This window comes from Peromyscus maniculatus, chromosome 3 (genome assembly GCF_049852395.1).
Source record: "Peromyscus maniculatus bairdii isolate BWxNUB_F1_BW_parent chromosome 3, HU_Pman_BW_mat_3.1, whole genome shotgun sequence".
Lineage (NCBI taxonomy): Eukaryota > Metazoa > Chordata > Mammalia > Rodentia > Cricetidae > Peromyscus > Peromyscus maniculatus.
The window spans coordinates 151,676,857-151,693,754 of record NC_134854.1 but is presented as its reverse complement, the minus strand read 5'-3'; the positions used below and the strand labels follow the sequence as shown (position 1 = coordinate 151,693,754).

At 43.3% G+C, this 16,898-nt stretch overlaps 1 protein-coding gene and 1 long non-coding RNA gene across 4 annotated transcripts in view; one reads left to right on the top strand and one right to left on the bottom strand.

Annotated features, from left to right (window-relative positions):
* The window catches only part of LOC107399934 (killer cell lectin-like receptor subfamily B member 1F), a 48,459-nt gene extending 42,771 nt beyond the window's left edge, over positions 1 to 5,688 (bottom strand). For 2 of the 3 annotated variants that reach the window (XM_076566021.1, XM_076566023.1), the window contains exon 1: positions 1,629 to 1,938. In XM_076566021.1, coding sequence (XP_076422136.1) covers positions 1,629 to 1,879 — 251 coding nt within the window. In that variant the 5' untranslated portion in view covers positions 1,880 to 1,938. Of the gene's footprint in view, positions 1 to 1,628; positions 1,939 to 4,233 lie in introns of those variants that run through there. The other variant, XM_076566022.1, reaches the window with a different exon arrangement.
* The window catches only part of LOC143272128 (uncharacterized), a 50,992-nt gene continuing 36,169 nt past the window's right edge, over positions 2,076 to 16,898 (top strand). Inside the window, exon 1 of the long non-coding RNA XR_013049562.1 lies at positions 2,076 to 2,541. This is a non-coding gene — a long non-coding RNA (uncharacterized LOC143272128). The remainder of the gene's footprint in view (positions 2,542 to 16,898) is intronic.

The following is a 16,898-nucleotide window of genomic DNA, read 5'->3' as shown; positions in this document are numbered from 1 at the left end:
TTTTATTTAAAACAGGTTGATTATAAATGTGATCTCTTTCTAAAAAAGAAAAGGGGATATGATATAGATATATAGGAGAATGTGGAGATGATGAGATAAAAGGGTAGATTAATGAACCTGCTTTTAAAGAAAACTTGTTTGAAATGTCTTACATTGGTATAGATTTTAGTTCATGTTTAAAATGTTTTACATTGGTATAAATTTTAGTTTATTGATACAGGCTTTAAGTTAATTTTGTTATACTATATATATGTTTCTATTCTTGTTTGAGGTATTGTGTTTATGTAACTCATTTAAAATTGTAATGGATAATTAAAAATAGATTAATAATTAGTCATCTATGATAATCATATTTGTAGCCATGTTAGTTAAGTCTTCTAGGTATACATAGATATATTTCAGATAGATAGGTAATCTTCAAACACTTCATAGACCTGGAGAATATGGCATTTAAATAACTTAGAATTCTGTTGACGTGAGGCACAATTGCTCCTGGCTGCACCAATTGATCCCGAGAGAATGTTGGGCTTCTAAGACATTTCCATTTGGAAGTTTGTCTTTTTGGCACAAAATGGCCTACGGGGCAAAGAACTGCCCTTGCCTTGATGGCTGACAGTACAAATGCAATGCTGTCCTTTCTGGACAAGCGGGACACAAGGAAAGCGACCACTGTACTCTGCCAAGACAGGGTAAGATGGTCTTTCAGAAATCCTGCTTCTGAAAATGGTCTGTCAGATACTCTAGGCCTATAGCCAATTTGAATGCACCAACAATGCTGAGAAACATTAGGTGACTGTCCAGGCTGCCAGCTGTCTTGGTCTACTCTTGCAAGATTCCCGAAAGTTGCTTGCATCCATCTACCATTTCTCAGGGACCATTATGTTCCTTCTCAGGTCTTTGATGTGGTTGAAAACTAGATAGTTGTAATTTCCTCAATTATGATAAAAGATAACCTTAAACTCACAAATATAAGATAGATAGGACATCTTCTTTAATATTGTAACTATAATTCTTGCTCGGTAATTGTCTTGTTATATGTAATTTTACCATGTTAAAGTTAAAACCTTCCTTTTTAAAAAAAGAAGAAAAGGGGAAGTGCTGTGGATATTGCTCTATATATAAATAAAACACTGGTTGGCAAGTGGCCAGGCAGGAAGTAGGTGGGACAAGGAGAGAGGAGAATTCTGGGAAGCGGAAGGCTGAGGGGAGAGACACTGCAGCCACCGCCAGGAGAAGAGCATGTAAAGACACTGAGAAGCCACCAGCCACGTGGCAAGGTATAGATTTATAAAAATGGGTTAATTTAAGATAAAAGAACAGTTAGCAAGAAGCCTGCCACGGCCATACAGTTTATAAGTGATATAAGCGTCTGAGTGATTATTTTATAAGTGGATTGTGGGACTGCGGGGCTTGGGGAACCTGGAGAGAAGCCCGCGTCTGAGTGATTATTTTATAAGTGGATTGTGGGACTGCGGGGCTTGGGGAACCTGGAGAGAAGCCCTCCAGCTACAATAGCCTTTTCCCTACAGAAAGCAGAGGGTGAGCTGACCCCACATGACTAAAGAGGGCCTTAAGTTTCTGTCTCCAGATTGAGCAGCGAGGACTGGGAAGAGGGGGTACGGTGTTACCTGAAGAGCAGAGGTGCCCACGGGTTCCAACCAATGCCGTCCTTAGTTGTTCTGCGTTTTGTTTTGGTTGTTAGTGGTGCTGTTGAATGAGACTTGGTTATTTCATAGGAAAGAAAAAAAATTTGCTTGGGGAGGGGCGAGCAGCAGATAAGTTTCTTCAACTTTCTGCACTGTTGTTCATTTTGAGTAGGACTCTGAGCAGTGTTAGCTTTGACAGGTGAAGATGACCCTTGCGGCTCTTTAAGGTTCATTTTTAGTTATAGTTGGGGTGAGGAGGAAGAGGGAGAAAAAAGAAGGAGGGAGGGAGGGAGGGAGGAGGGAGGGGGGAGGGAGGGAGGGAGGGAGGGAGGGAGGGAGGGAGGGAGGGAGGGAGGGAGAGAGGGAGGGAGGGAGGGAGGGAGGGAGAGAGGGAGAACAGGATAGGAGAGGGGAGGGGAGGGGAGGAGCCTCCTGTGTATGAGCCTGTGGATGCACCAGTGCTCAGCAGAGGGCACTGAAACCGTGGTTAACTGGGCAGACAGATGGTTGCAATCTGACCAAAGAGGGTCCAAAACTGGGAACAAAACTGTCTTCTAGAAGGGAAGCAAGCTCTCTTAACTGCTGAGCCATCTCTCCAGCCCCTCACTCCTCTTGGTGTTCTTTGCTCTGGAGAAGAAGAGGGAGGGACAGGGCGGAGGACGAGAAAGAAGAAGAGGAAGAAGAAGGAGGAGGAGGAGGAAGAAGAAGGATTGAGGGAACTCAAACCCCCATCTGTGCTTTAAGCTGCAGGTTGATAATATCACAAATGTGCACAGATGAAGCAGCTCCAGCATCTCGGTGGCGTGTGGGGGTGGCTTTCAGGCTGCTCACTACAAAGACTAGTCAGGCCACTCTCATGCTCCCTGCACTGTGCATCTGATGCTACGTCCTCAGGGTGAGTAGTCGCCCCAGCTGTCAACATAAATGTGCTTGCAATTTCACGTGTGTGTGTGTGTGTGTGTGTGTGTGTGTGTGTGTGTGTGTGTACACGGAGAGTTTAGAAAAAGCTTTTGAGAGTTGGTTCTCTCCTTCCACCATGTGTGAATCTTAGGAATCAAACTCGGGTCATTGGGCCCTGGGAGCAGAGAGAGCCCTTTGGGTCATCTCAACTGCCTTCATTTCAGGGGTTTTGCTCCGGTCTATAATTGTCTATAGACCAGATAATTCTTAACACAAGAAGCCGTTTTTACCGTGCATCTTGCCTCCCCCGCCCCCACTTTCTTATATTGGCAAAACTTTCAAGTCAAAATTGAGGAAGGCACCCATATTTTCCTTGAAGAACACATAGTGTCATTTTCACAGCCCCACTGATTTGATAGTCATATGGATTTTCATAGCCACACTGTTACTTTGGGGAAACGTGTTCACTAGTGTCTGTCCTTCCCTGATTTGTCTCCTCCATCCATTGGTTAAAAACTCTTAAAGCCCACCACCAGCTACGTACTTTCTACAACAAGGTCACAGCTCCTAAAGGTCCCATAACCTTCCCCCAAACACCACGACCACCTAGGGACCAAGTGTTCAGATACGTTAGCCGATAGGGGACATTTCTCGCTCAAACCACTGCACAGTCCATCACTGAAGGGAAGTCAAGGCAGCAGGCATTTGAAGCAGCTGGTCACATGACATCCATGGTGGAGAGAAAGAACAAGGAAATGATGAACACACCCTAACGCTGAGCTCAACTTCTCCAGTTCACCCACATGCCAACCTAATCTAGATAATCCCCCACAAAAACTCCCTTTGGAAGTGATTCTAGAGTGTGTTAAATTGCCAACTAAAACCAACCCTGGGGGCGGGGCGGGGTTTAAGAGATGGGTGTGATAACTTTTGCATTTGTCCTTCTCAGAGTGAAATCACTGAGTCTGCTCTCATTGTGCCTGATTTACGAGTTCCCTAATTTGTTTAATCAGCACTCATGGAATTCACTACCGCCCTTAGGTGTGGGCAAGCACATGTTGTGCAGTTTGGGACTCCAGCATTGGAATTAGTGGGTCATGTTGTAACAGGAGGCCTGGGCCTCATACTGTAACTGAACTCTGAGGTTCTAACATACTTCAAAGAAGAGTAATGATGGAAATATAAGGGGTCTAATCAGGATGCTCACTTAGGGAACACAGAAATTAAGGATGTCTTTTAAAAACCTGACATCAGCTTGGGTTTACACAGAGGAAGACCTGGCTCAGGGGCCAGAGGGCTTGCTAAGTGCTCTTAGACCTGACAGTGCTGTGCTTTGTCACCAGCTCAGTTCTGTCTCTTCCAGGTGGTTTGAAGAAGTCCCATTGCTTGAGAGAACCACCTGGTTCCCTAAGTCTACTTCTACTTAAGTCCAAAGCCCTATTGGGATCCCAAAATTGAGCTTGGGGTCAGTGGATCTCTTTGCTTATTCTTCTTCCTGGCACATTGATTAAATTTCTTGTCTCTGACCTCTGCATCTGAGTGACAATGAAGCTTGGCTGCTCCCCCAGAAAGGAAAAGAGTCAGAGGATGCGGAAAGGCTGACAGTCCACCAATGTCATCAATTTGGAGAGTTGTCCTTGGCAAAGTTCTGAAACCATTCCCTTCCCAGTCCTTGAAATGTACTGACCTCTGCCCACCTCGGTGGTTACCACGTAGACTGCCCAGTATTTCCTTAGATTCACAGGTTCTATAAAATTTAATGACCTTTGTAAGCCCCTCCTGAACCTGCGGAGTCTGAGTCCATTGTGAAACATTTCTGGCCAGAAACATATGTCTGAAACATAATTCTGGCCAGAAACAAAGGAAAGAAAGGTAAAATATGCCTGCTAACCTGCTCTGTGACCCCTTCCTACCCACCCATGCCCTCAGATGCCCTCCATACCAAAATGCTACTTGGAAAAAGTCTCTTTTTTTTCATATTGAGAAGTTGTTTTTGTTGTTGTTGTTTGGATGAAGTCACTTTCTTTGTCTCAACACCTTCTCTCTACTCAGCTCCCTGGTAGTGGGACAAAGAAAGCATATCCCAGCATAGCTCTAGGTGATTGCTGGCAGGGCAGGTGCAGAAATGAGCTGAGGAACACATATCCTTTCCTCCTCCTTCAAGTCCTGACCCACAGTGCAGAGACCTGGGGAAAAGAAGGGGTATGGGGTCAGTCCTGACCCATAGGCCACATCACCAGTGCAAAGACCTGGGGAAAAGAAGGGGTATGGGGTCAGTCCTGACCCATAGGCCACACCACCAGTGCAAAGACCTGAGGGAAAGAAGAGGGCGGGTTCAGTTGGACATAAAGGACTATCCAGACCTGGAATCAGGTCACTCCCTCCCCCCTGTAGGTAATGAAAAATAAAAAAAAGTGCTCTGCAGCACTTATTCCAACTGCCACTCCGTGTGTTCCCTTTTCTGTTGATTTCACAGAAACTTCCGCTTTCACGAAAAACAGAAGCGAAAGACAGATGTTAATCTCTGGGTGTTTTTCTCAGAATGTCCTATCTACACCATGGGTGACTCTCACCCTGTGATGGACTCCACACACCACATTCACAGTTTTATCAAACCTATCAAGCTAACAGCAGATCAACACACACTAATGGGAGAAAAGCTCTGAGATAAGAGGAATCAATTTCAAGAAAAGCCAGTTTTGCCACTGGGATGTGTTGGGGTGGCACTGCTCAGTGACTTTTGTAATTCTTTAAGACTGAAGCTACTGTTTTGTTGTTGTTGTTTTCCCAAAAGTAGCCTGTCTTTGCAGATGATGCTCCTGCACAAATGTTGCCTGTTAGGTCAGGAGAGGTTGTGGGTCAAGTTTGGGTAGAGTGACTGAGGATGGGGAAATTCTAGTGTTTGCAATCTTGGGGGTGGGGGGGAGGATGGCCCTGACAGTAATGCAGCCTCACAGCTCCAAAGTGGGAACTTAGATGTAGGGAGGACGGAAATGATACCAAAGAAAGGAAGTAGGATTACATGTGACATTCCTCACAGTTTTGTGAAAGACACGCTCCACTGAGGTTCTCACAGCGCTTGCATGTAGCCACCAGAGGGCGATCAATTTTGTTTGTCCACCTGTGATTAAAAGGTAGAGAAACACCCCCACCCCCTCCCCCACCCCACCCCACCACCCCCACCACCCCACCCCCACCCCTCCACTCCCCCACCCCCACCCCCACCCCCCGCAGCTTGGCTAGGAGAGCAGACTCAGGAGGTCCTACCCCTTGCTGAGAAGCTAATGGCAGCGATCCAGGAGAGGGAGAGTCTGTTTTCCTCAGAAGCACAGCTCTGGAGAAGACGTGAAACTGGCAAGGGATAGGAGATGGGAACAGAAAAGCTGGAGGTGGAATGTGGGGAAGACTATGACCAAAATACATTGTACCTTGTATATGACACTTTCAAAGAATAAATTTGTGCTGCTGCTGATGCTGCTATTGCTGCTGCTGCCGCTGCAGTCACAACCTATGATCCAAATGAGACTCCAATACCTCACTGAAGATGCCCATGGTACTGACTTCCTTAGACGGGGGGATTTTATTTTGCAGTTATGTTATTTCCTTCTGTGACAAAATAAAAAAGTAACAAATAACAATACATTATAAAGAAATAAAACAATGACATATAACTGACTCCATCTTAATTGTAGTTGGTTTTAGTATAACCCAACATGACTAAGAAAAACCACCAAGACTGGGTGGGGATGGGAACTTGAGGAATCAGGTCGAGTGGGTGGATGGAGGGGGAGAGTACTGAAAGTGATGACTGGAAGGGGGCGGGGCATTTCTGGGTTAGGGGGAAAACTGATGCAAGGGAAACTCCCAGGAATCTACAAGAATGACCCCAGCTAAGATTCCTAGCAATAGGGGACACTTAGCCTGAACTGGCCCTCTCCTGTGATCAGGTTGGTGACTATCCCAATTGTCATCAGAGAGCCTTCATCCAGTAACTGATGGACACAGATGCAGAGACCCACAGCCAGACATTAGGCTGAGCTTGGGGAACCCTGCCGAAGAGAGGGAGGAAGGATCGCACTAGTCAGAAGGGTCAAGGACATCACAAGAAAACCCACACCTGGGCTGATAAGAACTCGCAGAGCCTGAACCGACAACCAGGGAGCCTTCATGGAACAGACCCAAGCCCTCTACATATATGTGACAGTTGTGTAGCTTGGTCTTCTGTAGGACTCCTAACAGTGGGAACAGGGGGTGTCCCTAATACTTTGGCTGGCTCTTGGGACCCTACTCCTCACACTGGGTCTCCTTACTCAGCCTTAATACAAGGGGGGGGGGGGGTGCTTAGTCTTACCACAATTTGATATGCCATACTTTGTTGATATCCACGGGATGCCTGCACCTTTCTGAACAGAAACAGAGGAGTGGATGGGGGTGGGGGTGGGGAGTGGGGAGAGGGGAGAGAAAATGCGGGGAGAGGAAGGAGAGCAAACTTTGGTCAGGACGTAAAATAAATAAGGAGGGAGAGAGAGAGAGAGAGAGAGAGAGAGAGAGAGAGAGAGAGAGAGAGAGAAGGAGGGGGAGGGGGAGGAGGAGGGGAAGGAGGGGGAGGGGGAGGAGGAGGGGAAGGAGGAGGAGGAGGAGGAGGAGGAGGAGGAGGAGGAGGAGGAGGAGAAGCCAATCAGTGACAAGGCTTGAAAAAAAAAAAGATGTATGTGACTTGAGCCTTAGAAGCTATCCTGAGCACATTTTTAAGCAGGAGAAATATACTGAGTAACAAGAGAAGATGTGAGAAGTTGCAGTTTATGCATAAAGCTTGAAAAAAAAAGTTGAACCCACAAATGTGAAACCAAAAACAAATCACTAGGGTTAAATGTTCCAGACACTGTGGCTAACAACGGCTGTTTGTTTTTGAAAAAGGTCCTGCCCACACATGCCTACCAAAGCATAGAGAGCTTCTGTTAGCAGAAAGCCAAGCTCTTTCTGGTTAGCTGCACTTATACTCGTCTACCGCCCTGCAGCCTGTTCCGGCCTGCTTGTGGTCAGGCCACTCCTCGCTGTGGCAGCTGGTTCTTATCACCCGAATCCTGTTTCCCTGAACAGGAATTCCCCATGCTATGGAGAATAGACATGGCCGGTTCTTTCTGCTTCTGGAAATAAAACAGTTTGTTCTCCGCACACACAGCTTGGAGGATGAGGACTCCCCTGGGAGGAAATTCAAATGGGTCAAAGGAGCGAATGTCAGCCAACAAGGCAAGAAGCCTGAGGCTTACTTTTGAGTACCTGTAACCGTGTTAGAATAATAAATTCACAGAAATCTAGTTCCAGTGTTGTTTGTTTTTGTCTTTCATTATAGTTTCATTTTCTGAGAGGCTCAAATAGTTTCAAAATAACTTTTGTTAAGGTTTGAATATTAAATGTCTCCCAGAAAATTCCCCAGGCTTTTAATCCCATGGCTCTACTAAATAGGGGAATAATGAATTTTGATGTCTTGTGTCACAAAGGTCTATCATCAAAAATAGTAGATGGATTTGCTTCCAAATGCACTGTCAGAAAAAATGAGTTATGTGTGGCTTGCCTGAGCTACAGAGTGAATTCAAGGCCTGTCTGACAATTCAGTGAGACCTTCCTCAAAATACCAAGTATAAAGAGGGCTGGGGATATTGCTCTGTGGTGGAGTGCTTAGATTTACATGGCTCTGGGAACTGCACCAGTTTTCAGGAAAACAAAACCTATTTTTCAGCATGATGTTTCATTCCATGTAGTTCAATAGTTGTAATCATTCCAAAAGCCACAGCCAGGGAGTTTCCATGAGTCATTTGCCAAGCGTCCTGAGATGAGGCTAGGTGACATGAAATAAAAATCCCTGAAATCCAGGGTGATCTTACAAGCAAGACTAGAGTGTTGTCTATCGTGGAGAGAACTAGGATGAAAGCGATCTTTGTTTAGGTACCCTGTGTCAAGGGAGGCAAGGCCTGCGTGGGGTTCGTGGGAAGGCTTCAAGGACTGCAGCCAAGGCCCTCAGGCTTCACAGACTGCAGGCAGGAACAAATGGAAAAATTGATTCAGTTCCTGGATTTGTTTAAAGCCTTGGTTTGGGTTTAATAAACAATTCTAGGAAAAAGCCTGCTGCAGCTGCCAAGGTCAAAGACATGGGTGTGTTCCTGTGCTCTTTATTCAGCCCACACAGGAAAGCAGGGGTGCAGACTAGAGGGCTCCATATAAAAGCATAAAAAATCTATGTTATTTCCTCCTTTTACTGCTTTCATAATGAGTGGACTATGAAAGCAAAGGGCATGAAAACAAAGACTATGTTATCTTTCTGCTGCTGGTGGTACCAGTGCCTAACTGCATGCTTAGCACACAATAGCTGTCCAGCCAAACTCTAGTGGAACGGCTGAGTGCTTTCTCACTGAGGCCCACCATACTAGCCAACTAATGTCAGTATACCTAGGACTCTGTACATGTGGACTGTTGGTGATTGTAGCTTTCTCCCAAGAATCCCAGCTGACTTTATAAAAAGAGACCATCAATTTAAATCATCTGAAATCTGAAAATCTTAAAAAGGAAAAGTTAGGTAGAAGACACAATTCTTCTCATCCATCATGAGAGAACTCAGCAAATAGATTTTTTAAAATTTATTCATTTATTTATATCCTAAGTACAGTTTCCCCTCCCTCCTCTCCTCCCAGTCTTTCTCCCCACCTCCCTTCTGCCCCCCCCCCCAAGCCCCCACCATTTACTCCTCTACCTTTTCTATTCAGAAAAGGGCAAGCCTCTCATGGAAATGGACAAAACATGGTATATCAAGTTAAAACTAAGAACCCTCTCCTTGTATTAAGGCTGAGCAAAGCAACCCAGTATGAGGAATAGGGTCCCAAAAGCCAGCAAAAAGGTCGGAGATGGCCCTTTCTCTCACTGTTGGGAGTCCTACAAGAAGACCAAGCTACAAAACTGTCATTTATATGCAAAGGGCCTAGGTCAGTCCCATGCAGACTTCCTGGTTGTTGGTTCAGTCTCTGTGAGCTCCTAGGAGCCCAGGTTAGTTGTTTCTGTGAGTGTTCTTATGACATCATTCACTCCTCTGGCTCCTACAATCCTTCCTCCCTCTCTGCAGCAGGATTCCTGCAGCTCAGCCTAATGTTTGACTGTGAGTCTCTGCATCTGTTTCTACCAGCTGTAAGATATAGCCTCTCTGATGATAGCTGGGCTAGGCACCGATCTATAAGTACAGCAGAATATCATTACACATCATTACACTGACATTTTAGATTCTCCAGACCTACCTGTTTGAGTCTATCCTAGGTCTCTGAACCATCCAGCCTCTGGGTCCTGGCGCTCTAGGAAGTGTAAGAGGTGGGCTCCCTCTTGTGGTATAGGTCTCAGGCTGGACCAGTCATTGGTTGGCCACTCCCACAATCTCAGTGTCACCCTTACCCCAACATACCCCATAGGTAGAAGAGACTGTGGGTCACAGGTTATGTGGCTGGGTTGGTGTCCCAGTCCCTCTACTGGAAGTCTTGCCTAGTCACAGGAGATGGCCATTTCAGGCTAAGTATCCCCTATTGCTAGGACTCTTAGCTGGGGTCATCCTTGTAGATTCCTGGGAGTTTCCCTTGCACCAGGTTTCTACCTGACTCTGAAATGACCACCTTCCCAGTTGGCTCTTTCAGTACTCTTCCTCCACCCCACCCCCACCTGATCCCAGTCCACCCACAAAATCTCTTATTTTTCCCCTTCCCAGAGGATTTGAGTGTCCTCTTGAGCCGTCCTTGTTACCTAGCCTGTCTGGGTCTATAGATTATAGCATGGTTATCCTTTACTTTATAGCTAATATCCCCTTTTAAAGTGAGTACATGCTATGTTTGTTTTTCTGGGTCTAGGTTACCTCACTCAAGATGATTTTTTTTTTTTTTTTTTTTTAGTTGCATCCATTTGCCTTTATATAGGTCGAGTTTTTGGTTGGGACCACCAGTTCCCCAATAAATGCACAGAGAATTAATATTAATTATAAATACTCTGCCAATAGCTCAGGCTTATAACCTAAATTACCCTTATAACCTAAATTAACCCATTTCTATTAGTTTACATTGTGCCATGTGGTATTACCTCTCTTTCATCTTGCACTTCCTATTTCCTCTCTATGTCTCAATGGCGACTCCGCTGACTCTGCCCTCCTTCCTCCCAGCATTATTTCTGCTCTGAAAATCCTGGCTAGCCATTGGCCAATCAGAGCAATATATATTTATAGTGTACAAAGATTGTTCCACAGCACCTTTGAATTTCATGATGTCATTGTTTTTAACAGCTGAGTAATACTCCATTGAGTAAATGTACCACATTTTCTTTATCCATATTTCAGTTGAGGGATATCTAAGTTGTTCCATGATTCTGACTATTACTAATAAAGCTTCTATTAACGTAGTTGAGCAAGAGTCCTTGTGGCATGACTGAGCATCCTTTGGGTATATGCCCAAATTGGTATAGCTGGGTTGTGAAATAGATTGATTCCAAATTTTCTTAGAAATGTCTGTATTGATTTCCAAAGTGGCTGTATAAATTTTCACTCCCATCAGCAATGGAAGGGTCTTCCTTTTGCACTACATGCTCTCCAGCATGAGCTATCTCTTCTGTTTGTGATCTTAGTCATTCCGACAGGTGCAAGGTGGAATCTCAGACTTGTTTTGATTTGTATTTCTCTGATGACTAAGTGTATTGAACATTTCTTCAAGTGTCTCTCTGCCATGTGAGATTCTTCTGTTGAGAATTCTGTGTAGAATTGTACCCCATTTTTAATTGGATTATTTAGTTTGTTTTTTGAAGTCTTATTTTTTTGAGTTATTTATTTATTTTAGAAATCATCTCTCTGTCAGATATGGGGATGGTAAAGATCTTTTCCCATTCTGTGGGCTGATGTTTTGTCCTATTGACAGAGTCTGCTGTGGAATGTCTTTCTGTACACTGTGAATATATGTTGTTCCCATTGGTTAATAAATAAGCTGCTTTGCCATAGGCCAAAGCAATATAGAGGCAGGCAGGAAATCTAAGGAGAGAGACAAGAAAGAGAATGGCAGAGTGGAGAGAGACACCAGCCTGCCACCCAAGGAACAACATGCCAGCAGACTGGTAAGCCATGGAACACATGGCAAAACATAGATTAATAAAAATGGGTTAATTTAAGATATAAGAGCTAGCTAGCAAGAGGCCTGCCATAAACCATACAGTTTGAAAATAATATTAAGCCTCTGAGTGATTATTTTATACATGGCGGTGGGACCATAGGGCCAGGTGGGACCATAGAAAACTTACAAATACATTTGGTGCCCAGACGTGGTAACAAGAATTTCCACCAAAAAACCTGAGAAAACTTAAGAAAAAAGATTCTATAACAGAGCCAAGAATAGCTTCCTGCTTCCTGTCTCATTCAGTCTGAGATATACAGACACCAAGGTACAGAGATGCCGCAGCATTTGGGCTTAAGTATAGCATGATGGATTCTCACTGCAGTACACAGAGGTGTCTCCAAGCCATGCAGTGCATTGCATGTTGGATTTAGCTTTTGCTAGTACAGACAAAAAAAAAAAAAAAAAAGGTTTCTGGGCTAAACACTCCTTGATAGAGGCATAGACCCACTGCCTCCCAGAGTCAGTGGAAAGCATGGCTCCCAGAACTGGCAGTGAATTACCTCAACCATGTTGGGAAGCTGAGGTGGGCGGAGCCAGCAACCAAGGCTGTTGTTTCAGTCCTGGCCATGCTGCAGTGTAAAGCAATAGATTCACAAAAAGATAGATTCAGATGGAATAAACCCCTAAATGGTTTACATTATGTCTAAAAATGCACATAGGCTTGAAAGAGAGAGAATAAGGAGGATAGATAGTAATATAAAGAAATAGATAGTTTAAAAAATAAAGTCTTTAAAGAGACAATAAAAGTAATATAAAAATAAGCCACATAAAGATGGAGGTCACACAGAGTCTGGATTATATTGTCTTTGGGATTTTTAACTGGAGAGAGACATTTGAATGTAAAGGCTGCTGAGATAATCCAATATGTATATTTTAAAGGTATCTTTACTCCAAAATTTGTGTCTAAGGATGTGTTGCTTTGGAAAAGAGGTTCTGCTTTTGTTTCCACAGAAGATGAGAACCTATGGATTGTTCCCAGGCTAATATGGTTTGATCAGCTAAGACCCCCTAAAATGTCTCTGATGATCCAAAATCAGCTTCAAAACAACTGGCTGAGACTTTGCATCCTCACAGAATTCTACAGCCAAGATTTAACTATAATTCTTAATTTTCTCAGGATCCCCATAAGATTATCAGTGCCCCCAATCAGCAGGAAGCAGCAGGAAAAAGTACACTCAAATTCCCAAAACATTGTTTATAAATGTTTATTTTTATCTAAAGGGGATTGATTAGAAATGCAATCTCCTTCTAAAGAAAAAGAGAAGGATATGACATAGATATGGTAGAATAAAAGGGTAGATTATTGAGCAACAACTTATTTAATGTGTTTTACATTGCTATGGATTTTAGTTTATTGAAATAAATTTAAAGTTAATTTTGTTATACTATATATATTTTTATTCTTATTTAAGGTATTATGCTTATGCAGCTCATTTAAAATTGTAATGTATAATTAAGAAATACAGATTAATAATTGGTCATCTATGATAATCACACTTACAGTCATGTTAAGTTTTCTAGATATGCAGAGATATATTTCAGATAGATAGGTAATCTTCAACACTTCAGAGATCTACAGAATATGGTATTTAAAATGTTTTAATAACATAGTTTTTTTTTTATGACAATGAGGCATGTCTGCTCCTGGCAGCACCAATATACTTCAAAGAAGATGATGGGCATTGAAGAAATACCATATGGAGTTTACTTTCATTGTGGCAAAAGTTAGCCACTGGGCAAAAAAATGCCTTTGCTTCAACTGCTGATAGTATGCTTGTATGGATAAGCAGAACACAAAAGAAAGGACTGCTGATCCTTGCAAAGACAAGGTAGGAAGGCTCTTTAGAAAAATCCTACTTCACAGATGAGTCTGTCAGATATGCTATGCCTTTAGACTGAAGATGGATGCCCCAATGTTGTAGAGGAACCTTGAGTGACTGTCCAGGCAACTAGATGTCTCTGTCATTTCTAGAACTTTGGAAGTCACTTATTTGCACCTTTTCCTTGCTCTGAGTCCAGTGCTCATTTGGCTTTCTCTTGCCCCCACGCTGTCTCTATGGAGCTCAATGGACTGCAATGGCTGCCATTGCTTGTGTTCTTACATATATATTTAGTCACATGGATTTGGAGTGATTATAGATTTAGGTGCCAATTTCCAGATTTGTCTTTGTAGGATGGGTTTTTCCTTCCTTAGTTTCTGCTTCCTTTCTAGTCTTCTGGATCCTGTGGCCTGTGGTTAAGCAGAGGGTCTCTACCTATGGTGGGGCTAGACTTCTGTTGGCCTGGATGGCCTCTGGTCCAGCAGAGGGTTGCTGTCCAAGTCTGGTGCTGAAGTTCTGGCTATGTATGTGTGTGGTCTCTGATCTGGCTAGGATTCAGAAGCTGGCCTGGCTTCTGGTGGGATAGGAGACTTCTGCCTTGTTTTCAGAGAGTTGACCCGGTCTCTGATGGGGGTGGGAGGCTTCCTCCAGAGGTGTGGGCTGGGATCAGGTGGCAAGGAGAAAAGGGACAATCGAGGTTATGCTGGGTGGGGCAGGCAGGGGTTGGGTGGAGTGGTATCTCACCTGGTTTTTGGGATGCTGGCTTGGCCTCTGATGGGTTAGAAGTCTTCTACCAGAGATATGGGCCAGGATATGGTGATGAGCAGAGAAGGAATAGTTGGAGTTATGCTAAGAAAGCACAGGCATGATGGGGGGCAGTATTATCTGGGGTTCAAGATGCTGTCCTGGCCTCTGGGGCAGAGGAGGCTTTCACCAGAGGTATGGGCCAGGACATACGTAACACGAATCTTAAAAGGTCTTATAAATTTAAAAAAAAATGGAGCCAGATATTGGGGTGAAAGATGAAAGGTCAAAGAAGCAGAACAAGCCAGCTACATTCTTACCTCTACAAAATCCTCAGCCTCAAGAGAGAGAGTTCCTGTTTCCTCACATCTTATATACCCTTTTCTGCCCAGACATCACTTCCTAGGATTAAAGGCATGTGTGCTTCCCAGTACTGGGATTAAAGGTGTGTGCCACCACTGCCTGGCTCTGTTTCCAGTGTGGCCTTGAGCTCACAGAGACCCAGACAGATCTCTGCCTCCCGAGTGATAGGGTTAAGGGTGTGTGAGACCACTGCCTGACCTCTATGTCTAATCTAGTGGCTGTCTCTGTCTCTGATTTCCAGATAAGTTTTATTGAGGTACACAATATATCACCACAGATATGATAACTGGGAAAGGTGGGGCAATTGGGATTATGTTGGGACCAGTAAATAGATTACTCAACAATAACAGCCCTTCTCCACTTCTATACAAGTGAGAGCCTCAACTTCCAGCTATGAGGATAACCTGGAGAGAATGGAGCTGAGAGCTTTTGTTTGAGTTTGGGTTTTGTTCTTATTCAAATACCAATAAGTCATTCCAAAGCACTCTTAAAAGCTGTTTCTCTGCAAAGTATTTAGATGCTTAAAATAAACAATAGGCAAAAGATCAGAGTGAACAGGAGCCTCAGAAGAAAGATGAGAAAAGGCCATCTTGTATCCTAGACAGGATCTAGGGGTAGAAGACAGTAGGTCAGGTGAAGGAGGCTTGACGAGAGTGTTGTCTTGGTTACTAATGACATCATATGTACTCATTAGTTGAACAATATGCCCTGCTAATATGAGATTAACAGTAGAAGAAAGTGGCTATGGGTATATGGGAACATTATGCCTTCTTCAATTTTGTTGTTACTCAAACACTGGTCTAAAATAAAAAGGGGATGGCATGCTAAAGTAGAGGGAAATGCAGCCAAGGCCTGTTCAAAGAGGAGAGACTCCATCTTCAAGCTCTAACATGTTTCTCTATTTGCAGCTTCAGTATCATGGGGCCAGCAGACAAGGATAGCTGAACTGTCCTCAACTGAAAGTGTATATTCTGAAGGATATCAGCATACACTTATATGCAAATGAATGAGCTTTTAGGACTCGGGTCTAACACGAGATTTTTAACCCTGAGAAAAATCACAACCTTTTTAGAGAATTAAAGTTATTCAACCAAATTGCATTTCTGGAATTTAACTGTCATTTTGAATTTGTGATTCACAGAGATTTCAGCCCTGACACACATTTGCCTTGCATGTTCTTCTTTGAAGTCATGGTTGACACCTCCATGACTCGAGAATGCTTGTGTTCTGTAATTCTGAAAAATGTGAATCACATGATTGGCCTCAAAGTCATTGACCAGCACAAACTGTTCTTGGGCCAGCGTGAACCAAGGCTACATGGAGGTGGAACATAAAATTAACTATCACAAGTCTACTTTGTCAAGTAAGTACCTTGTGACTCTTATTAAAGGGTATTTAGTCTCTAAAGTTAATAATCAAGCCACAACTGTGCTGTACCTTCCCCAGAAAAGAAAGCAAAAGATCCTAGATTCTCTTTGTAGCCCATAACCTATATGCTATGATATAAAATTAATAAAATTTCAATATTAAAGTAAAATAAATACATCTTATTTTTCATGATAAAATAAGGAAAAAACAAAAGACAGATATTTACTCAATATACATTACATGTGTTTACAGACAATACTCACAATACCAAGTCTGTTTCTGTAACTGGGCATGTGGTCATAGCCACTATTTACAACTCCCTTCTTTTACTGTTAAGTATAGAGAAAGATGTATGCATAACCTAAGCAGTCCTGTAAAAATGTAGTTCATCACTAACCCATCATTGTCTCCAGCCTCTCCTGAAATGTGGTTGAATAACTTGCCAGAACTGTGTAAAATCCCCTCTAAAAGGTAAGTTCCTCTAATGCTTCAGCCTTCCCCTTTCCTATTGCATGGGATTCCTGGGGAAGTTTAATTCTTTGTATATTTTGTTTCGGTGGTATGGTACCTGATGGAAAGGTCACCTAGTGTTTTTCTTCAGAATATCTCCTTTCTTGGCAGGAAACATAGAACACTAGGAAGATTCTAATTAAACAACAAAACTAGAAAGATTCCAATTAAAATATCCTAACCATATTTATCACAACTCACCCACACTATTAGGTCATGCTTCTTAAAATATAAACAAAGTTCCCTGCCATAAGGTCACACATTGCGATGTGTGGAAGTCTGCACAGAGTGATACCTGGAAAGCCACATGAATGCTTCTATGTGGGATCAAAATTGGGCAGGGGAGGGGGGAGATTGCATTCTGG